Source organism: Ranitomeya imitator, chromosome 2 (assembly GCF_032444005.1).
Source record: "Ranitomeya imitator isolate aRanImi1 chromosome 2, aRanImi1.pri, whole genome shotgun sequence".
Lineage (NCBI taxonomy): Eukaryota > Metazoa > Chordata > Amphibia > Anura > Dendrobatidae > Ranitomeya > Ranitomeya imitator.
The window spans coordinates 330,442,065-330,457,909 of NC_091283.1; the positions used below are offsets into that span (position 1 = coordinate 330,442,065).

Here is a 15,845-nt window from a genome sequence, read left to right on the forward strand (position 1 = left end):
CGGCCGGGCGGCCGGAAATGACGTCATCGCCGACCCCCGTCACATGATCGGGGGTCGGCGATGCGTCTCCATTGTAACCATAGAGGTCCTTGAGACCTCTATGGTTACTGATGACCGGTGGCTGTGAGCGCCACCCTGTGGTCGGCGCTCACAGCACACCTCCATTTCTGCTACATAGCAGCGATCAACAGATCGCTGCTATGTAGCAGAGCCGATCGCGTTGTGCCTGCTTCTAGCCTCCCATGGAGGCTATTGAAGCATGGCAAAAGTAAAAAAAAAAAGTTAAAAAAAATGTGAAAAAAATAAAAAAAATATAAAAGTTTAAATCACCCCCCTTTCGCCCCAATCAAAATAAATCAATTAAAAAAAATCAAATCTACACATATTTGGTATCGCCGCGCTCAGAATCGCCCGATCTATCAATTAAAAAAAAGCATTAACCTGATCGCTAAATGGCGTAGCGAGTAAAAAAATCGAAACGCCAGAATTACGTTTTTTAGGTCGCCGCGACATTGCATTAAAATGCAATAACGGGCGATCAAAAGAACGTATCTGCACCAAAATGCTATCATTAAAAACGTCATCTCGGCACGCAAAAAATAAGCCCTCAACCGACCCCAGATCACGAAAAATGGAGACGCTACGAGTATCGGAATATGGCGCAATTTTTTTTTTTTTTTTTTTTTAGCAAAGTTTGGAATTTTTTTTCACCACTTAGATAAAAAATAACCTAGTCATGTTAGGTGTCTATGAACTCGTACTGACCTGGAGAATCATAATGTCAAGTCAGTTTTAGCATTTAGTGAACCTAGCAAAAAAGCCAAACAAAAAACAAGTGTGGGATTGCACTTTTTTTATGGCTCTGGGAAGGAGGGGAGTGAAAAACGAACACGGAAAAATGAAAAATCCCAAGGTCATGAAGGGGTTAAAAATGTAGGAGACCCCACGCCATTTTTTTAAATTATTTATTTAAATAATTAAAAAATAGCGTGGGTACCCCTCTATTCTTGATAACCAACCTTGCTGAAGCTGAGGGTTGCAGCCCCCAGCTGTGAGTTTTTCCTGGTTGGTTCAAGAAAATAGGGGAGGAACCCACATCGGGTTTTTCATTCATTTATTTCAATATAATGCAGGTGGCAGGTGAGGAATACCCTGATCATCCGCTCCTGCTGTCACTGTTATTAGCGGCAGCAGGTGTCAGATGATGGGAATAATAGTCCCCAAAGCCCCACCTGCTGTCATCGTTTGGACTTTAATATAACTCTCATCATTCTCCTCTGCTCGCGTCGACCGCCAGCAGAGCAGGGGAGAATGATGAGAGCCATCTTCAGCACCTGCTGAAAGGGAACAGCGGTTACTGTAGTGCTTCTTCCCCGGTGCTGATGCGTGTCACACAGAGGACATCAATGTGTGTTCTCCATGTGCACGTGTGCAGTACGTTTTTAATTTTGACGTCCATGCTGAAAAAAAACGGACATGTCTATGTGTGGGTCACACGGACATGCGGTCCTTGGAAACACACTGACATGGGCACAGACCCATTCATTTTAATGAGTCTACGTGTGTACATGTGAAAACTATCACCTCACATACTGGAGACACGGATGTGTGAAAGAGGCTTTATGATGTTGTGGCAGTTAACTCACGTAGCGACACACAGAGGTAGGAAAAAGGGGAACACCGTCTCTTTAATGTAAGGCAGCATAAACCAACTTGTGGGGAAAACAAACTCAGCCTTTTTGGCTAAAACAGGAACAAAACAACAAAAGAAAACAATATGCTGCAGCACAGTCCGTATGTTGCAAGTGTCACCCCGCACTGGAGCAGGACAGGTTCAGTCTGTACTCGACGAGCCACAAAGCCTCTGGAGGTTCCTCTCTCCAGGCTAGCTGAACCCAGACTGCCTGTAGAGCTCGATTATTTCAACCCAAGCCTGTAACTTCCCCATCATGTGATTGATCACATGATCATGACCTCATGCAGGTCCTGGCAGGTCTACCAGGGGAGATAAAGTGGACCTTCTCCCACCCACTCTGTGAAGGTCCACATAAAACCAGCCCTGTTTATGCAACTTAACCCTCACAACACGTAGTATAGAGAAAAAATGCTCTGGTTTCACATCACTGACGCCGTTAAGCGCAGTGACACATATCTCCCCTCTATCACCTTGTGCTCAGTGTTGTTTTATCCACCAGTATTATATGTTTTATACTTGTATAATGAGAATGGTGGAGATGGCAGGATTAGAGCTGATCACAGATGTGACTTCTCCATCTGTCTGTTACTTTTACAATATTTGTTTCAGGGTGAAGATCTGACCCATATTACAACTACAGAGACATATGTGAGGGGTGATGAGCGGTGTAAAGAGGAGATTCCTACATATGACTACCCAGGTGAGTAGTAACCACTAAATACAGAGAAGTCACAGTAATCACGTGATGACCATTTTGCCTCTAGACCACAACATTCTCCTCCTCCCACAACTGTTCAAATGGCTTTGGGCATTGAAAGCCCTTTTCTATAGAACTTACAACCTTGAGGATCCATCTACCCCCTGAGATTAGGAGACGGTGACCGTTACCTCTCCAGATCTGTAAACTACCAAGCCAAATGACAGTGTACATAGAATGTGCTGATAAGTTAGAAAAATATTATGATGAGCCTTTTAGAGAAAACGGAGGGTAATGATGCTCTTGGCTTCCAAAATCCCTGATATGGGAAGAAGGAAAAAAATCAGGGCTTTGAAAAGCGCTGCCAAGTGCTGAGCCATACAGTTGGCAATCAAAACAAATGAACGTAAAAAAACCCCCAAACTTTTCATTTTAATCTACTCATTTCCGATGTGAACCAGCTCCTTCCTCAGGCATATACTAATGATACATTGTCGATGTTTTATATCCTCCAGAACGGCGTCACTGATCCAATTGCTTGATTCATTAATTAAACTGCGCCTATGGTGCAGTTTCTTGTATAGAAACCTTTCTTCGTATACAAAACAATACAAGTACCGTATAAACTCGAGTATAAGCCGAGATTTTCAGCCCAAATTTTTGGGCTGAAAGTGCCCCTCTCGGCTTATACTCGAGTCAAGGTGGGTGGCAGGGTCGGCGGGTGAGGGCGCTGAGGAATACTTACCTGCTTCCAGCGATCCTGACGCTCCCCCTGCCGTCCCACGGTCTTCTGTGCTGCAGCTCTTCCCCTCTTCAGCGGTCACGTGGGACCGCTCATTAGAGAAATGAATAGGCGGCTCCACCTCCCACCTGTGCAGGTCAGAGGGCGCGATGACGCATATAGTGTGCGCGGCGCCCTCTGCCTGATCAGTCAGAGCGAAGAGACGCCGGGACCGGACGCCGGGAGCTGCAAGCAAGAGAGTTGAGTATGGCTTTTTTTTTTTTTATTGCAGCAGCAGCAGCGGCACAGATTTATGTGGAGCATCTATGGGGAAATATGAACGGTGCAGAGCACTATATGGGGCACAGATATGGGGAAATATGAACGGTGCAGAGCACTATATGGCACAGCTATGGGGCAGTATGAACGGTGCAGAGCACTATATGGGGCACAGATATGGGGAAATATGAACGGTGCAGAGCACTATATGGCAGCTATGGGGCAGTATGAACGGTGCAGAGCACTATATGGGGCACAGATATGGGGAAATATGAACGGTGCAGAGCACTATATGGCAGAGCTATGGGGAAATATGAACGATGCAGAGCACTATATGGCAGAGCTATGGGGAAATAATGAACGGTGCAGAGCACTATATGGCACAGCTATCGGGAAATAATGATCTATTTTTATTTTTGAAATTCACCGGTAAATGCTGCATTCCCACCCTAGGCTTATACTCGAGTCAATAAGTTTTCCCAGTTTTTTGTGGCAAAATTAGGGGGGTCGGCTTATACTCGGATCGGCTTATACTCGAGTATATACGGTATATGAAAAATGCACATTAGATACACAATAAAATACATATAAAGAAAAATATATGTACATGGAAAATCCCCCGGTTTAAGTGTGGATAGTTTAAAAATCCAATAGGATTCCCTATTTACAAGTCTTTGGAACCTATTAGACACATGTTCTGATATTTGTTCTAATATATTTAATTCTTAAACTGGTGGGATCTCGTTTATATTCTAACACGAAATGCCTAAACAGACTGCAGATTACACCTTTCCTAATATTATGTCTCTGGCTGTTCATCCTATTATGGATCGCTTGGGTCATTTTTAGATCCCTGATATTGGATGAATCTACCTTCTCCCCCTTCTGTGCTGCTGAATGTGATCATATGGTCCCTACAAGACCAGGTCCAGTCTTTCAGGCCAAACTTCCCTTTTATGATCGACAACATTAAATGTGCAGTGAGGGCCAAGTGTGAATTTCTGTACAATAACAACAGAGTTTCATTTTATCATGACTTTTCAGTTTCTTTTAACCCCTTCATGACCCAGCCTATTTTGACCTTAAAGACCTGGCCGTTTTTTGTAATTCTGACCAGTGTCCCTTTATGAGGTAATAACTCAGGAACGCTTCAACGAATCCTAGCGGTTCTGAGACTGTTTTTTCGTGACATATTGGGCTTCATGCTAGTGGTAAATTTAGGTCGATAATTTTTGCGTTTATTTGTGAAGAAAATGGAAATTTGGCTAAAATTTTGAAAATTTTGCAATTTTCAAATTTTTAATTTTTATTCTTTTAAACGAGAGAGTTATGTGACACAAAATAGTTAATAAATAACATTACCCACATGTCTACTTTACATCAGCACAATTTTGGAACCAAAATTCTTTTTTGCTAGGAAGTTATAAGGGTTAAAATTTGACCAGCGATTTCTCATTTTTACAGCAAAATTTACAAAACCATTTTTTTTAGGGACCACCTCACATTTGAAGTCAGTTTGAGGGGTCTATATAGCTGAAAATACCCAAAATTGACACCATTCTAAAAACTGCACCCCTCAAGGTACTCAAAACCACATTCAAGAAGTTTATTAACCCTTCAGGTGCTTCACAGCAGCAGAAGCAACATGGAAGGAAAAAATGAACATTTAACTTTTTAGTCACAAAAATTATGTTTTAGCAACAATTTTTTTATTTTCCCAAGGGTAAAAAGAGAAACTGGACACCAAAAGTTATTGTAAAATTTGTCCTGAGTACACCGATACCCCATATGTGCAGGGGAACCACTGTTTGGGCGCACGACAGGGCTCGGAAGGGAAGGAGCGCCATTTGACTTTTTCAATTAAAAATTGGCTCCAATCTTTAGCGGACACCATGTGGAGTTTGGAGAGCCCCTGTGTGCCTAAACATTGGAGCTCCCCCACAAGTGACCCCATTTTGGAAACTAGACCCCCCAAGGAGCCTATCTAGATGCATAGTGAGCACGTTGAACCCCCAGGTGCTTCACAAATTGATCCGTAAAAATGAAAAAGTACTTTTTTTCACAAATTAATTTCTTTTAGCCTCAATTTTTTCATTTTCACATGGGTAACAGGATAAAATGGATCGTTAAATGTGTTGGGCAATTTCTCCTGAGTACACCGATACCTCATATGTGGTCACAAACCACTGTTTGTGCACACGGCAAGGCTCGGAAGGGAAGGAGCGCCATTTGACTTTTGAATGAAAAATTAGCTCCAATCATTAGCGGACACCATGTCGCGTTTGGAGAGCCCCTGTGTGCCTAAACATTGGAGCTTCCCCACATGTGACCCCATTTTGGAAACTAGACCGCCCAAGGAACTTATCTAGATGCATAGTGAGCACTTTGAACCCCCAGGTGCTTCACAAATTGATCCGTAAAAATGAAAAAGTACTTTTTTTCACAAAAAATTTCTTTTAGCCTCAATTTGTTCATTTCCACATGGGCAACAGGATAAAATGGATCCTAAAATGTAGTGGGCAATTTCTCCTGAGTACACTGATACCTCACATGTGGGGGTAAACCACTGTTTGGGCACACGGCAGGGCTCAGAAGGGAAGGAGCGCCATTTGACTTTTTGAATGAAAAATTAGCTCCAATCGTTTGCTGACACCATGTCGCGTTTGGAGAGCCCCTGTGTGCCTAAACATTGAAGCTTCCCCACATGTGACCCCATTTTGGAAACTAGACCTCCCAAGGAACTAATCTAGATGTGTGGTGACCCCTTTAAACCCTCAAGTGCTTCACAGAAGTTTATAACGCAGAGCCGTGAAAATAAAAAATCATTTTTCTTTCCTCAAAAATTATTTTTTAGCCCACAATTTTTTATTTTCACAAGAGTAACAGGAGAAATTGGACCCAAAAAGTTGTTGTCCAGTTTGTCCTGAGTACGCTGATACCCCATATGTGGGGGGGGAACCACTGTTTGGGCACACGTCGGGGCTTGGAAGGGAAGTAGTGACTTTTGAAATGCAGACTTTGATGGAATGGTTTGCGGGCGTCACGTTGCGTTTGCAGAGCCCCTGATGTGCCTAAACAGTAGAAACCCCCCACAAGTGACCCCTCTTTGGAAACTAGACCCCCCAGGGAACTTATCTAGTTATGTGGTGAGCACTTGGGGGTTCAAAGTGCTTCACAGAAGTTTACAACGCAGAGCCGTGAAAATAAAAAATCATTTTTCTTTCCTCAAAAATTATGTTTTAGCAAGCAATTTTTTTATTTTCACAAGGGTAACAGGAGAAATTGGACCCCAATAATTGTTTCCCAGTTTGTCCTGAGTATGCTGGTACCCCATATGTGGGGGTAAACCACTGTTTGGGTGCACGTCGGGGCTCGGAAGGGAGGGAGCACCATTTGACTTTTTGAATGCAAGATTGACTGGAATCAATGGTGGCGCCATGTTGCGTTTGGAGACCCCTGATGTGCCTAAACAGTGGAAACCCCTCAATTCTAACTCCAACACTAACCCCAACACACTCCTAACCCTAATCCCAACTCTAGCCATAACCCTAATCACAACCCTAACCCCAACACACCCCTAACCACAACCCTAACCCCAACACACCCCTAACCCTAATCCCAACCCTAACCCCAACACACCCCTGACCATAACCCTAACCACAGCCTAATCTTAACCCTATTTCCAACCCTAGCCCTAATTCCAACCCTAACCCTAAGGCTATGTTCCCACGTTGCGGATTCGTGTGAAATTTTTCCACACCATTTTTTAAAAATCCGCAGGTAAGAGGCACTGCATTTTACCTGCGGATTTACCGGGGATTTCCAGTGTTTTTTGTACGGATTTCACCTGTGGATTCCTGTTGAGGAACAGGTGTAAAACGCTGCGGAATCCGCACAAAGAATTGACATGCTGCGGAAAATACAACACAGCGTTTCCGCGTGGTATTTTCCGCACCATGGGCACAGCGGATTTGGTTTTCCATAGGTTTACATGGTACTGTAAAGCTGATGGAAAACTGCTACGAATCCGCAGTGGCTAATCCGCTGCGGATCCGCAGCCAAATCTGCTGCAGATCCGCAGCCAAATCCGCACCGTGTGCACAAAGCCTAATTCTAACCCTAACCCTAGTTCTAGCCGTAACCCAAACCCTAACCCTAAGGCCAGGTTCACATTGCGCTAGCAGCAGCCCGTTCAGCACATACGCTAATGGGCTGCTGCTAGCGCAAGTGCCGACGTTTGCATCGCGCTAGTGCAGATAGAGCATCTGCCAGCTCTATCTGCGCTAGCAGTGACGGACCCGGAAACGCTGCAGCCCGTGTCTCCGGGTCCGTCACTCAATGACGGCACATCCCTAGCGTACGCCCATTGTGGGCGTGCGCTAGTGATGCGTCCGACATTGCTGTTAATGGCGGCCATAACGGACTACGTTACACCGCGTTTATGCCGTGGTGTAACGTAGTCCGTCTAGCGGACTGCTTAGACGCAGTGTGAACTAACCCTAACGGGCAAAGAAAAAAAAAATTCTTTATTTTATTTTTGTCCCTACCTATGGGGGTGATAAAGGCGGGGTTCATTATTTTTTTAGATTGATCGCTGTGATAGAACCTATTACAGCGATCAAAATGTAATTGTAACGAATCTGCCGGCCGGCAGATTCCTCGGGCGCACTGCGCATGCGCCCGCCATTTTCCAAGATGGCGGCGCCCATGCAGCAGCCGGATGGACACCGGGAGGCACACGGGAGGTCGGTAAGTATGATGGGGGGATCAGACAGCGGGGGGGGGGGGGAGCGGACAGGAGGACGGAGGGGAGCGGAGGACAGGAAATGACAGGACGGAGGGGAGGTGATCGGTGGCGGTGGGGGGGGGGGGGGGCACATCGCGATCTCCAGCCATGGCTGATGCTATTGCAGCATTGGCCATGGCTGGATTGTATTAATTCACCAATTTTTATTGGTGAAATATTACTATCGCTCTGATTGAAAGTGAAAGTGAAACATCACTTTCAACAGCAAATCAGAGCGATCGTAGCCACAGGGGGGGGGGGGAGGGGGGTGAAGCCACCCACCCTGGGCTAAAGTACAACTCCTCCTGTCCCTGCAGGCCGGGTGAAATTACAGTTAACCCTTTCACCCGGCCTGTAGGAGCCCAATCCGGCCATGACGCATATGCTGCGTCACAGGTCGGAATGGCACAGGTTTTCATGACGCATACGCTGCGTCAAAGGTTGGGAAGGGGTTAAAAGCGACTAAAGTCAAACAGTATTGTGATAAATTACATAATAAACAGTACACCTGTGCCATGATATATCTCTTAAGTTGTGCGCGGCTGATGGCTGTAATATACAGTGGGTACGGAAAGTATTCAGACCCCTTTAAATTTTTCACTCTTTGTTTCATTGCAGCCATTTGGTAAATTCAAAAACGTTAATTTTTTTCTCATTAAGCCCTTTCTGCCATTAGACGTACTATCCCATCGAGGTGACCTGGGACTTAATTCCCAGGGATGGGATAGTACTTCATAGGCGATTGGCCGCGCTCAAGGGTGGAGCGCGGCCGATCGCCGCCAGGTGACAGCTGATTATTACAGCTGATATCCGGCACTATGTGCCAGGAGTGGTCACGGACCGCTCTAGGCACTTTAACCCCCAGCACACTGCGATCAAACATGATCGCAGCGTTCCGGGGGCATAGGAAAGTATCGCGCAGGGAGGGGGCTCCCTGTGTGCTTCCTTGACACCCTCGGAACAACGTGATGTGATCGCATTGTTCCGAGCGTCTCCTCCCTGCAGGCCCTGGATCCAAGATGGCCACGGTGGTCTTTCCAGGTCCTGCAGGGAGGTGGCTTGCGAGCACCTGCTGAGAGCAGGTGGCGGCAAGCCTCCTGCACAGCCCGTCAGATTGCTGATTTGACACAGTGCACTGCAAAGTGTCAGATCAGCGATCTGATAATATATAGTGATGTCCCCCCTGGGACAAAGTAAAAAAGTTTTAAAAAAATATTAACATGTGTTAAAAAAAAAAAACATTCCTAAATAAAGAAAAATAAATAAATATAAATATATATATATATATATATATATATATATATATTGTTCCAATTAATATATTTCTTTAGGTACCGTAAATAAAAAAAGCAAACAATAAAAGTACACATATTTAGTATCACCGCGTCCGTAACGACCCCACCTATAAAACTGTCCCACTAGTTAGCCCCTTCAGTGAACACCGTAAGAAAAAAAAACAAGGTAAAAAACAACGCTTTATTATTATACTGCCAAACAAAAAGTGGAATAACATGCGATCAAAAAGACAGATACAAATACCCATGGTACTGTTGAAAACGTCATCTTGTCCTGCAAAAAACGAGCCGCCATACAGCATCATCAGCAAAAAATAAAAAAGTCATAGTCCTCAGGATAAAGCGATGCTAAAATAATTATTTTTTATATAAAATAGTTTTTATCATGTAAAAGCGCTAAAACATAAAAAAGATATAAATGAGGTATCGCTGTAATCGCACTGACCCGAAAAATAAAACTGCCTTATCAATTTTAGCAAATGTGGAACAGTATAAACGCCCCCCACCAAAGAAATTCATGAATTGCTGGTTTTTGTTCATTCTACCTCACAAAAATCGGACTAAAAAGCGATGAAAAAATTTCTCATCCCCGAAAATGTTACCAATAAAGACGTCAACTCGTCCAGCAAGAAACAAGACCTCACATGACTCTGTGGACCAAAATATGGAAAAATTATAGCTCTCAAAATGTGGAGACGCAAAAACAATTTTTTTTTAATAAAAAGCGTCTTTTAGTGTGTGACAGCTGCCAAACATAAAAACCTGCTATAAATAGTAAATCACACCCCTTTTATCACTGCCTTAGTTAGGGAAACATAATAAAATAAAAAAATGTATTTATTTCTATTTTCCCGTTAGGGTTGGGGCTACAGTTAAGGTTGGGGCTACAGTTAGGGTTGGGGCTAAAGCTAGGGTTAGGGTTGGAGCTAAACTTAGGTTAGGGTTGGGTCTAAACTTAGGGTTTGGGTTTGGATTACATTTACGGGTTGGGACTAGGGTTGGGTTTAGGGTTAGGGATGTGTCAGGGTTAGGGCTGTGGTTAGGGTTATGGTTGGGATTAGGGGTATGTTGGGGTTAGGGGTGTGGTTAGGGTTGGGATTAGGGTTAGGGGCGTGTTCGGGTTAGGGGTGTGGTTAGGGTTGGGATTGGGGTTAGGGGTATGTTTGGGTTAGGGGTGTGGTTAGGGTTATGGTTAGGGTTGGGATTAGGGTTAGGGGTGTGTTTTGGTTAGTTAGACATGGCGACATGGCGTCCGATCTCAATTCCAGCCAATTCTGCATTGAAAAAGTAAAACAGTGCTCCTTCCCTTCCGAGCTCTCACGTGCGCCCAAACAGGGGTTTACCCATGAGGTATCAGCATACTCAGGACAAATTGGACAACAACTGTTAGGGTCCAATTTCTCTTGTTACCCTTGGGAAAAAATATGGGGGCTAAAAAATCATTTTTGTGGGAAAAAAATAGATTTATTATTTTCACGGCTCTGCGTTATAAACTAGTGAAATACTTGGGGGTTCAAAGTTCTCACAACACACCTAGATAAGTTCCTTGGGGGGTCTAGTTTCCAATATGGGGTCACCTGGGGGGTTTCTACTGTTTAGGTACATCAGGGCTCTGCAAATGCAACGTGATGCCTGCAGACCATTCCAATCTAAATCTACATTCCAAACGGCGCTCCTTCCCTTCCGAGCTCTGCCATGCGCCCCAACGGTGGTTTCCCCCACATATGGGGTATCAACGTACTCAGGACAAATTGTACAACAACTTAAGGGGTCCAATTTCTCCTGTTACCCTTGGGAAAATACAAAACTGGGAAAAACATTTTTTTTATTTTCACTGCTCTGCAGTATTTGGTCACAATTTTACATCAGTATTTGTAAGCCAAAATCAGGAGTGGAATAAATAAAGCAAAAGTATAATAGAAACATATGCACCACTTCTGCATTTATCACCCACTCCTGGTTTTGACCTACAAATACTGATGTAAAACACTGACCAAATACTGCTAGTGTGACGGAAGCCTTAAAGTGACTCCATTTTGTAAATTATAACCCTCAATGAATTAATCTATAGGAATAGTGACTATTTTGACTCCACTGGTAGTTTCCAGATATTAGCACGCGCAATGTATTTTGGAGAGTGAAAACTGCAAATATCCCAATTTATTACTCAACACATAGTGCCCAGATTGTGATCCAGGAGATACACATGCCGTAAAATAAGTGGTTTCTTCTCACTATAGTAATGCCAAAAGCATGGATGCTAAATGTGGTTTGAGCGCAGACTAGTAAACTGTAAACTGTCATTGTCTTGGTGAATAATTCAATAATTTTGCTTTCCATTTTAGAGACCGTTTAAGCAGAAATGTTAAATATAGAATTCAAGGATATTTTATTCTACAATAATACTTAGTTTTATTCTTGGCAGATGACCATACCAGGAGATCAGCAGGACAGCTGACATCTTCAATGTTTAAATCAGATGATCTTGAGATCCCACAGGATACAATTGAAGTGAATGCCATTACTCCAAATATACCATCATCCCTTCACAGCAAAGATCAATCATCCGATCCTTTGAAACAAGTCCTGTCTTCTGATTCATTACCGACTACTAAGGAAAATAAAAGTCACAAAATAACCATACAAAAACGAACTGCACCTAAAGCAATGAAGACATTTTCATTTTCAGAGTATGGAAATAGTTTACCCTTAGAAAAGTCCTTTCTTAAACAACAAAACCTTCACAAAGCAGACAATAGATTTTGTTGTTCCAAGTGTGGGAGATGTTTTAACCAGAAATCAAATTTTGTCAGTCACCAGAGAATTCACACAGGGGAGAAGCCTTTTTCATGTTCAGAATGTGGAAAATGTTTTATTCGGAAAGCGCATCTTGTTACCCACCAAAGAATTCACACAGGAGAGAAGCCTTTTTCCTGTTCAGAATGTGGAAAATGTTTTCTAGATAAATCCTCTCTTGTCGGACATAATAGATCTCACACAGGGGAGAAGCCTTTTTCATGCTCAGAATGTGGGAAATGTTTTAACCAGAAAGGGAGTCTTGTTAGCCACCAGAAAACCCACACAGGGGAGAAGCCTTTTTCCTGTTCAGAATGTGGGAAATGTTTTCTACATAAATCAAGTCTTGTCATACATCATAGATCTCACACAGGGGAGAAGCCTTTTTCCTGTTCAGAATGTGGGAAATGTTTTACAAATACAAAAGTTCTTATCAGACATCATAGATCTCACACAGGGGAGAAGCCTTTTTCCTGTTCAGAATGTGGGAAATGTTTTACAGATAAAAAAGTTCTTATCAGACATCATAGATCTCACACAGGGGAGATGCCTTTTTCCTGTTCAGAATGTGGGAAATGTTTTAACCACAAAGCAAATCTCATTACCCACCAAAGAACTCACACAGGAGAGATGCTTTTTTCCTGTTCAGAATGTGGGAAATGTTTTAACAACAAAGCGCATCTTGTTACCCACCAAAGAACTCACACAGGGGAGAAGCCTTTTTCCTGTTCAGAATGTGGGAAATGTTTTAACCAAAAAGTTCATCTTGTTAGCCACCAGAAAACCCACACAAGGGAGAAGCCTTTTTCCTGTTCAGAATGTGGGAAATGTTTTAACCGCAAAGCACATCTTGTTAGCCACCAGAAAACCCACACAGGAGAGAAGCCTTATTCATGTTCAGAATGTGGGAAATGTTTTAACAGGAAAGCGCATCTTGTTACCCACCAAAGAACTCACACAGGAGAGAAGCCTTTTTCCTGTTGAGAATGTGGGAAATGTTTTCTAGATAAATCAGGTCTTGTCAGACATCATAGATCTCACACAGGGGAGAAGCCTTTTTTCTTGTTCAGAATGTGGGAAATGTTTTAACCACAAAGCGAATCTTGAAAGCCACCAGAAAAGCCACACAGGAAGGAAGCCATTTTCATGTTGATAATGTGGAAAAATGTTTTGTGAAGAAACAATCTCTTTCTAGCCACCAAAGAATTCACACAGGGGAGAAGCTTTTTTTAATGTTCTTAATTGTTTTTACATAGTCACATACAAGTGTTTCTTACTAAATTAGAATATCATCAAAAAGTTAATTTATTTCAGTTATTCAATGCAAAAAGTTAAACTCTTATTATACATAGCCATTACAGAGTGATCTATCTCAAGTGTTTATTAGTGTTGATGACTATGTCTACAGCCAATGAAAACCCAAAAGTCATTATGTCAGTAAATTAGAATAAAACACCTGCATTGGCTTCCTAAGCATTTAAAAAAGGTCACTTAAGGTACAGTCGCATTAAGCGACGCTGCAGCGATATAGACAACGAGCTGATCGCTGCAGCGTCGCTGTTTAGGTCGCTAGGAGACGTCAAACACAGGAGCTCCAGAACGATGCAGGAGCGATCCTGTGACGTAACGGCGACTCAATTATCATTGTAGCTGGTCGTTAGCTCCATGTAAAACATTGCTGGCATCGTTGCTTTTGCTGTCAAACACGACGATACACGCCGACCTGACGACCAAATAAAGTTATGGACTTCTAGTTCCGACCAGCGATATCACAGCGGGATCCAGATCGCTGCTACGTGTCAAACACAACGAGATCGCTATCCAGGACGCTGCAACGTCACGGATCGTTGTCGTTCTCGTTGGAAATTGTTTAGTGTGAAGGTACCTTTAGTCTGTTTCAGTAGACTCCACAATCATGATGAAGACTGCTGACTGGACAGATATCTAGAAGGCAGTCATTGACACACTCCAGAAGGAGGGTAAGGGTACCGTCACACTGAAACGACGCTGCAGCAATACAACAACGATGTCGATCACTGCAGCGTCGCTGTTTGGTCACTGGAGAGCTGTCACACAGACAGCTCTCCAGCGACCAACGATCCCGAAGTCCCCTGGTAACCAGGGTAAACATCGGGTTACTAAGCGCAGGGCCGTGCTTAGTAACCCGATGTTTACCCTGGTTACCAGCGTAAACGTAAAAAAACAAACATTACATACTTACCCTCCGTGTCTGTCCTCCGGCGCTGTGCTTTTCCTCTGCACTGTCAGCGCCGGTCAGCCGTAAAGCAGAGCGGTGACGTCACCGCTGTGCTTTCTGGCTGGCCGGCGCTGACACAGGATGCAGGAGGAGTGCAGAGAAGCACAGCGCCGGGGACAGACAGCTGAAGGTAAGTATGTAGTGTTTGTTTTTTTAACGTTTAGGCTGGTAACCAGGGTAAACATCGGGTTGCTAAGCGCGGCCCTGCGCTTAGTAACCCGATGTTTACCCTGATTACCAGTGAAGACATCGCTGAATCGGCGTCACACACGCCGATTCAGCGATGTCAGCGGGAGATCCAGCGACGAAATAAAGTTTCAGACGATCTGCTACGACGTACGATTCTCAGCGGGGTCCCTGATCGCAGTAGCGTGTCAGACACAGCGAGATCGTAACGATATCGCTGGAACGTCACGGATCGTGCCGTCCTAGCGATCAAAGTGCCACTGTGTGACGGTACCCTAAGCCACAAAAGGTCATTGCTAAAAAAGCTGACTGTTCAGAGTGCTGTATCCAAGCATATTAATGGAGAGTTGAGCAGAAGGAAAAAATGTGCTAGAAGCAACCAGGATAACCACAGCCTTGAAAGGATTGTTAAGAAAAGGCCATTTAAAAATTTAGGGGAGATTCGGAAGGAGTGGACTTCTGCTGGAGTCATTGCTTCAAGGACCACCACATACAGATGTATCGTGGACATGGGCTACAAGTGTCACATTCCTTGTATCAAGCCACTCATCACCAATAGACTACGCCAGAAGTGTCTAACCTGGGCCAAGGAGAAAAAGTACTGTACTGAAGCTCAGTGGTCTAATGTGTTGTTTTCAGATGAAAGTAAATTTTGCATTTCATTTGGAAATCGAGGTCCCAGAGTCTGGAGGAAGAGTTGAGAGGCACACAATCCAAGCTGCTTGAGGTCTATTGTGAAGTTTCCACAAACAGTGATGGTTTGGGGAGCTATGTCATCTGCTAGTGTACGTCCACTGTGTTTTATCAAGACCAAAGTCAGCGCAGCCATCTACCAGAAAATTTTAGAACAGTTCATGCTTCCCTCTGCTGACAAGCTTTTTGGAGATGGAAATTTCATTCTCCAGCAGGATTTGTCACCTGTCCACACTTCCAAAAGTACAAATACCTGGTTTAAAAACATTATCACTGAGCTAGATTGGCCAAGCAAACTCCTCATCTGAGTGAGAGTAAGATGAGACACCAGACCCAAAAATGCAGACGAGCTGAAGGCTGCTATCAAAGCAACCTCGGTTTCCATAACACCTCAGCAATGCAACAAGCTGATCGCCTCCATGCCAGTCTACATTGATGC

The 15,845-nt window shown here is 43.8% G+C and overlaps 1 protein-coding gene across 1 annotated transcript in view; it reads left to right on the forward strand.

Moving 5' to 3' along the window:
• Positions 1–14,432, forward strand: part of LOC138666492 (zinc finger protein 300-like) — a 74,277-nt gene extending 59,845 nt beyond the window's left edge. Inside the window, exons 11-12 of the mRNA XM_069754709.1 lie at positions 2,306–2,396; positions 11,900–14,432. Of these exons, the coding sequence (XP_069610810.1) occupies positions 2,306–2,396; positions 11,900–13,254 (1,446 nt within the window). The 3' untranslated portion in view covers positions 13,255–14,432. The remainder of the gene's footprint in view (positions 1–2,305; positions 2,397–11,899) is intronic.
• Positions 14,433–15,845: the final 1,413 nt, after the last annotated feature.